The 8,468-nt window shown below is 43.3% G+C and overlaps 1 protein-coding gene across 1 annotated transcript; it reads left to right on the top strand.

The window, feature by feature from the left end:
• The first annotated feature begins 6,018 nt into the window (after nucleotides 1–6,018).
• On the top strand, nucleotides 6,019–7,154 carry LOC109432235 (larval/pupal cuticle protein H1C). Its single transcript, XM_019708561.3, has 2 exons — nucleotides 6,019–6,167; nucleotides 6,388–7,154. Exons 1-2 carry the CDS (start codon nucleotides 6,156–6,158, stop codon nucleotides 7,006–7,008), a joined length of 633 nt encoding a protein of 210 aa, XP_019564106.3. The 5' UTR covers nucleotides 6,019–6,155; the 3' UTR covers nucleotides 7,009–7,154.
• The last annotated feature ends 1,314 nt before the right edge of the window (nucleotides 7,155–8,468 follow it).

Raw genomic sequence — 8,468 nt, forward strand, 5'->3', positions numbered from 1 at the left:
ACTCGTCAGAACGTGGAACGTTACAAACAGAAGCGGAAACAGCAGACCCGCCTCTTTCGGGAGAAAAAGCGCCGCCTGGAAGAAGCGGAGTGTGAAGAAATGGAACTGCTGTGCCGTTCCCAAGAAACACGGAAGTTCTATCAGAAGCTCAACGCATCCCGCAACGGCTTCGTGCCGCGAACCGAAATATGCAGGGATAAAGACGGAGGCCTCTTGACGGACGGACGTGAGGTGATCGAAAGGTGGAAGCAGCACTTCGATCAGCACCTGAACGGCGTGGAGAACGTAGGCACGGGAGCCCACGGCAACGGAAGGAACGACGACGCCAGTGCAGCGGAGGACGGAAATGAACCAACTCCCACGCTGAGGGAAGTTAAGGATGCCATTCACCAGCTCAAAACCAACAAAGCAGCTGGTAAGGATGGTATCGCAGCCGAACTCATCAAGATGGGCCCAGAAAAGTTGGCCACCTGTCTGCATCGGCTGATAGTCAGGATCTGGGAAACCGAACAGCTACCAGAGGAGTGGAAGGAAGGGGTAATCTGCCCCATTCACAAGAAAGGCGACCATTTGGAATGTGAGAACTTCAGGGCGATCACTATTTTGAATGCTGCCTACAAAGTGCTATCCCAGATCATCTTCCGTCGTCTGTCACCTAAAACAAATGAGTTCAAGCCGGCTTCATCGACGGCCGGTCGACAACGGACCAGATCAGATCTTTATCGTACGGCAAATCCTTCAGAAGTGCCGTGAATACCAGGTCCCAACGCATCACCTGTTAATTGACTTCAAAGCGGCATACGACAGTATCGACCGCGCAGAGCTATGGAGAATCATGTACGAAAACGGCTTTCCTGGGAACCTGACTAGACTGGTCAAAGCAACGCTGGACGGTGTGCAAAATTGCGTAAGGGTTTCGGGAAAACTATCCAGTTCATTCGAATCTCGCCGGGGACTGCGACAAGGTGATGGACTCTCATGCCTACTATTCAACATCGCGGTCGCGGTGTGATGCGACGAGCCGGGCTCAACAGCCGGGGAACGATTTTCACAAAATTCGGTCAATGTGTGTGCTTTGCGGACGACATGGACATTATGTCCAGAACATTTGAAACGGTGGCAGAGCTGTACACCCACCTGGAACGCGAAGAAGCAAAGGTCGGACTGGTGGTGAATGCCTCAAAACCAAAGTACATGCTGGTAGGCGGAACCGAACACGACCGGATCCGTCTGGGTAGTAATGTTACGATAGACAGGGATACTTTTGAGGTGGTGGAAAGAATTCGTCTACCTCGGATCCTTACTGGCGGCTGACAAGGGGTCGTACACAAATTACGTCACGCTTTTAGGGGGGAGGTGGGGTTTTGCAAAACGTGACAACCCATACAAATATTTTTAAGGTCCCATACCAAAAGTGTGACATAGGGGGGAGGGGGGGTTGAAAATGGTTGAAAATGGTGCGTGACATAATTTGTGTATCACCCTGAACAACGTGATCCATGAAATCCGGAGGCGCATCATCAGCGGAAGTCAGGCCTACTACGGGCTCCAGAAGAAACTGCGGTCTAAACAGATTCACCAACGCACCAAATGCACCATGTACAAAACGCTTGTAAGACCAGTGGTCATCTACGGACACGAGCCATGGAGCATGTTCGAGAAGGACCTGCAAGCACTCGCAGTTTTCGAGCAACGCGTGCTAAGGACGATCTTCGGCGGTGTGCAGGAGAATGACGTGTGGCGGAGAAAGATGAATCACGAGCTCGCTGCACTTTACAGCGTACCCAGCATCCAGAAGGTGGCCAAAGCCGGTGTGCAGGGCATGTTGCAAGAATGCCGGACAACAACCCTGCAAAGCAGGTGTTTGCTACTGATCTGGTTGGTACAAGAAAGCGTGGAGCGCAGAGAGCACGATGGACGGACCAGGTGGAGCGTGACCTGGCGAGCATTAGGCGCGACCGAGAATGGAGAGCGGCAGCCACAAACCGAGTATTGTGGCGTACTATTGTTGATTATGTCTTGTCTTGTGATGTTGAACAAATAAATGTATGTATGGTTCGTAACTCAAACAACACGAACAATGTCATATAAGACTTACGTCAGCAGAAGCTTCGGTTGTATGGATGTCAATTTGACGTAATCCTAGCATTGTGTTAGAATAATGACACAGTAACTTCTGTACAACCAAAACTGTTATATGACATGCGTGTAACTTGGGTACACTATCGAGGAGTTCCCTTCCCTTGACATGGAGGCATCTTTGCTGAAATGCCGGGAAATATACCTGGAAGAATCCTGTTTCAGAATTCAGGTAACATCCCTGTAAGAATCTCAAGAGGATTTCCCGACAGAATACTGGTGGAATCCCTGATAGAAATTTGGAATGATTCAATAAAACATTCCTTGAAAAAGAAAAAAACACAGGAGAAATCTAGGATTGAGCCTCTAGAGAAATTCATAAAGAAATCATCACATATGGTTTGGCTTGCAGTCTCTCAAATCAAAGGAAACTGAGGTTATCTACGATCAGAGATATGTACTACGACACGACGACACGACTATCCCTCCGTATAATAGTATGCCCACGGAGCGTGCACACGATAAGAGATCTCTACACACGCATTAAGGACCCGATACCCATGGATCACCACCATAACGTGGTGTATACAATACAGTGCGGAAACTGAGAGAAATACTACATCGGTATCACCGGCAACCTACTGAAGAAGAGATTGTCGGGCCATCGGAGCAATCTCAACCAACTGGAGAACTTGTTGGAGTCAGGCCGTACATATGCAGATGAACCAGTGAGAGCACTCAGAGAAAAAAACAGCTCTCTTGGCCCACTGCATCGACCACGACCATAGGTTCATCTACGAGACAACACGAATAGTCGATCGGACGTACAAGATAAACACTCTCCCGATTCTAGAGATGATACGCATAAGCAACGACAACGATTCCATTACCAAACGGACAGATACAGATAGACTCAGCACTACGCTCTCTGGACTAATACACAGAATTAACACAGTCATGACAAGAAACACTAATGGACAAAATAACAGAAACACCAACCACCCATCCGACCCCACCTAAACCATAACACAGATCAGTTACCAAATAGTCTACCGAAGCAGTGAGTGAACTTGAACTTTAACGGTAATTATTTCGTTTTCGTTTAGTTGACTATATTTATCTAATATTTCTACACTCAACATAACAAAATTTCAAATAATAGTGATGTGACGAACAAAAATAGGACAATTTTATGTAGAAATTAAACACACAATGACAAAAAACAGAACTCTGGTAAGTAAATGATACACAAATAGAAATGTAAAAATGAAACTTATTGTATAAGCCATTTTAGTGATCCCAAGAAGAAGGCAAAATACATTGCGCCGAATTGGAAAATAGATAATCTCTCTTTCCTTTGATTTGAGAGACTGCAAGCCAAACCATAATTGATAGAAAACATTACAGTCGATAAATCAAGAAATCATTACATGCTTCCTGAAAGAATCTCAAGAAAAATCCATGGGCAAACCCTAAAGGAAATATGAGAATATTCAATAAGGAATAATCGTTGACAAATCTCTGAAGGCATACGCGCCAACTTGTGACGTGTAGTTGGGGGGCAAGGCCTCTCAAAATCAATGAAATACTATTAAAATCGATGCAGTTTATCCAAATTAGGAAAATTCACGTGAAAACTAGCGCATTTAGTCGAAAACAGTTGCATTTTGTTCAATTTTGAAGAGCATTTCTAATGGTTATGAATTTAATTGTTAACATTACCTAACCTGTAAGCCTGTAAGTCCACTTATCCTAGCGTCCCCTGTCCTGTGTACTTTCGAATTCAAGTGATGAATGGTGAGTGTATCGCAGAGAACTCCCCTACCCACTCTTGCGTTACGTTAAATTTAACAATTATTGTTAAATTTGAGAAAATTCAAAGAATTTTCTATGAAGACTATGCAAGCTAAATTAACTTGTCGTTGACTTGTGATAAATGCACAACGTATACTTCTTTGGTTCCAATTAGCACTTACGGCCGATTCTTTCACTTGCGCTTAACTCGTAAACCTGATATATCTAGCTCAAAGGTGGTGAATAAACTGGCGCTAAATGGATTAAGCCCTCATCGTGCCAAGATTGAATATCCAGGGGGAGGGGAAAATTTTATTGACTATTTGGAATAGAAACCCAACATTTTGTTATAATTTAGTCAATGACAAAACCAATGCTAGAATAGTTATTTATGTTACGAGTTGCATTAAGTTGATTTTTTCAGCACGAGTCGTACATTTATCCAACGTGGCTTGGCGAGCTGGATAAATACGAAGAGCGTTGAAAAAAAGAATTAGTATTGCAACGAGTTCCATACAAAATTTTGTGCAATGATTTTTTCATAATGCATCTCATTTAAGTTGCATAATGTGCAGTTTCCAGTTAGCCTAGTGGTTAATGCTATGGATCGCCAATCCGGAGACGGCGGGTTCGATTCCCGTTCCGGTCGGGAAAATTTTCTCGACTCCCTGGGCATAGTGTATTGTTGTACTTGCCTCACAATATACAAATTTATGCAATGGCAGGCAAAGGAAGCCCTTCAATTAATAACTGAGGAAATGCTCAAAGAACACTAAGTTGAAGCGAGGCAGGTCAAGTCCCAGTGGCCAGAAAGAAGAAGAAGAATGTGCATTATACAACTATTTTTACAACATTATACAACTATACCAAAATGAGCTAGATAACTTATAAATTATGATACTGAATTGCATAAAATTTGTTTTTGCAACTTGGGACTATAATTCTGAATTTTATACTTGCCGTTTTAGTGTCACTACGGCCTATTTTTCTTCACTATAAAAGCAGTAGCATTTTGATTCATAATGCCACTCATTTGGGTTGCAATCTGAATCATAATGCCATTGTTTGGCAACAACCTGTGTTTCCACGTCAAGAGCTTGAAAAACTGTGATGGCTATATCACGGCTTGCTTGATTACAGTTTTGCGCCTAGTTTGATGGAACACGTGGGTGATCCCGTTCAACCACCAAGCATGTTGAAACTGATGAAAATGATCATGTTACAGTTATTATTTTTTGTCATTGCAAAAAATGTTGTATGCAACTCGTTGAAAACTCGATTTTAACAGCACTCGTCATATTTATCCAACTCGGCAAGCCTCGTTAAAAATAACTATTTGAAGGTTCAAATTCAAGTCCAGAATCACCCTTTGTTTCGTCATACGATTGTATAAAGATGTCAACGATCGTAGAGAAACGAACCCGCTTTTCATTGCTAGATTATTTTTGCATCATGATCATGGCTGACTACCATTCACAATACAGTAGAAATAATCTCTGAAGGTGACATAAAGAATAAGAGAATGATTTACTCCATTTCAGCCAATTCCCTAAACCAAGTCAATCATCGATATGTTGCTACCGTTCTCGCGCCAACCCGTTTCGCACTAATTGGACTTAATTCGCCGAACAGCGACTCGAATCAACTGTGTTGTGTTCCGTTGGTTGTTGCCAGCCATACTCAAAGACATAAACGTGTCACGGATCGTTCTTTAGATCCACCACCTTCAACCGAAAGATCATGGCAATCGGTTCTAGGCCTAGTCCTTGAGCGGAGCAAGTGAATGCGCTCGCTTCCGAAACAAGTTCTGCATCCTGAGAAGCGGTTCCGCACTACCTATCCACTGAGAAAAACTCGAACTGGACGCGGTCTACTTTCACACGCCGCTGCTGATGCCAGGACTGGAGTCGCCCTGATGGGTGCGCATGATGCTCGGATTTCTTTTCGCTTCATTTAATTTTGGAAGGAGCAGTTTTATCTCCTTGCGCTGCTGTGTACCGACCGGCCGTGCGCTGTATATGTACTGTGCGGAGACCAGTTTATAGGTTATTGTAGTTATTGTATACATTTTGGTCTCCTCCCTTAAGACTATACGGCTGTGACTAGCTTGGGCGTGTGTCTCATGTTGTTTGCAGATTTTTTGTTTTCCTCTGTTTCGCATTGTCCGTTTCATCCCGTGCGATTAAGTTTCGCTATAAATTGGAGTCCTGGCCAGGGTAAGGTATCATTGATCACAGTGACTTCAGCAGCAACGCACCAACCAACCACTACCGACCAGCATAATGGCATTCAAGGTAAAGTGAAGTATTATTGCAAAGTGTCCTCAAGTGATTGTAGTGCCACCGGAAAAGTTAGCGTGTTCTTAACTTCTGAAGATACGTGTTTGTCTCAGGACTTGTGAAGTTAACATGTTTCACACCCAGAAGAAATTAGGAATTTATCTCGAACACCTAGCATAATCACTTTTCAAGTTGAAGTTGAAGCTAACCTAGTGTTTCCGTTCTCCGTTTACAGTTTGTCGTCTTCCTCGCTTCCTTGGCCGTTGCCAGCGCTGGATACCTGGAAGCCCCAGCAGTGTCGTACGCCGCTCCAGTTGCTCACTACTCGCCAGCCTCCTCGGTGAGCTACAGCAGCCTGTCGCATGCCACTCCCCTGGCTTACGCCACTCCAGTGGCCAAGACTGTTGCCTACTCCAGCCCAGCCGTCGGAGCTACCCACGAGAGCACCATCCGTGGACATGATGCCACCATCTCGCACCAGTCCAAGGCCATCGACACCGCTTTCTCCAGCGTCCGCAAGTCTGACACCCGCATCACCAACGAAGCCCCTAAGCTGGCCTACACTTCCTACGCCGCCCCAGCTGTCCACACCTCCTATGCTGCCCCAGCTGTTGCCACCTATGCTCATGCTGCTCCAGCTATCCAGACCTACGCCCATGCTCCAGTCGCCGTCGCTAAGCAGGTGAGCTACAGCGCCCCAGCCTACCAGACCTACGCTCATGCTGCCCCAGCTGTGGCCACCTATGCCCATGCTCCAGTTGTCGCCGCCCACGCCACCAAGACCCTGACCTACTCCCCAGCTGTTGAGGTCGCCCATGTCAGCTACGACGGAACTCATGCCCATTATGGCTGGTAAATTGCACTGCCTACGGACCACCAATGATACAATGATCAATCGTCGTTGTGTCTATATTTATTAAAATCCACCGTTGTTGTTATGTTTTGACAGCACGCTCCGGACGTCATCTTGGAGTGTGTTTTTAATAAATTAGATGCAAACAATGTCATGCTGGTTTTCTTTGTTGCCTTTCACGGGCAACATTTATTCTGAGCGGTTCAATGCATTAGATACGGCACGCTTAAGGGGAAGTGTCAGGGAATTCAAACATAGTGGTATCTATAGGATACTATTTTCGGCAAAGTTACTCAGAAGACTAAGAACTGTCAACTAGAAATCAATTTAGTTCAATATTCGATAACTACGTTGCACTAGTGTTGTAATAAGCTTCCAAATTGGTCGAAATGTCGTTTATCTTACGTTCTGTACCACTTTGAAGGGTGCGGTCTTCAGCAAATTTGCTCAGAAGACAAAGAGCTGTTACTAGAAACAATTTAGTTCAAGACTCACTCATTACGTAACGCTAGTGTTGTAATCAGAGCTCCCAGAAGACTAAAGAGCTTTCACGTAGAATACAATCTAGTTTTGAAGTTACTCACTACGTGGCGCTAGTGTTCCTTAGAGCTTCAAGTTCTGTCTAAACATCGTATATTCCGCAATTCTTTTGAGAAATTTTTAAGCAATAGCCTTGGAATATTAAAAAAAAACTTTTGGATTTTCTATGACAGTTTCTTTTGGAATTTATTCTGTATTTTTTTTTTGACTTCCATTGATAGTTCCTGTGCAAAGTTAATTAATAATTACTTTGGGAAATTTTTCGACACTCTTCTGGAACCGTTTTCACCAATTACTACGGGAATGGATTGAGCATTTCCTTTAGAAATTGATTCAGCACATTTCCTGTGGATGTTTCTGATTTGGTATTTGGTCTTTGGTATTACCGTTGGCGGAATGTCTTCGGCAATTTATATGAAAATTTCTTTAGCGATTCTAATGGATTTGAACCAATATTTGCTGTAGGATTAATTTTTTGTGGTTTTCATTGGATTTTTTTTAAAGGCTTCGGTAATTCCTTTGATTTTTTTGGCAACTCTATAAAAATCTTCTTTTAATTATTTTGGGAATTGATTTAGGCTACTATTTTTTGAAAATACCTACTCCATTTCTTCGGAAATTTGGATCAGTACACATACGATATTTTCTTTATTATTTCTTTTGGTATAGTTTATGTATTTGGCAATCATTACATATTTTTCCGATAATTCTTTTAGGAATACATTCGGTAGATACTTAAAATATTAAATATCCTTAATCAATTCGTTCGTAAGCATCTTCGGTAACTTTTGGAAATGGCCGAAGGAAATGTAAAAAAAAAAAATACTAAAGGAATTCTCATAAAGTATGGTAATTGTATGCCACAGAATTTGCCGAAATTTACACAGCACTTTGAAGAAATTATCGAAGGACTTACCAAACGA

The sequence above is a fragment of the Aedes albopictus genome, chromosome 3 (assembly GCF_035046485.1).
Source record: "Aedes albopictus strain Foshan chromosome 3, AalbF5, whole genome shotgun sequence".
NCBI classification, from domain to species: Eukaryota; Metazoa; Arthropoda; class Insecta; order Diptera; family Culicidae; genus Aedes; species Aedes albopictus.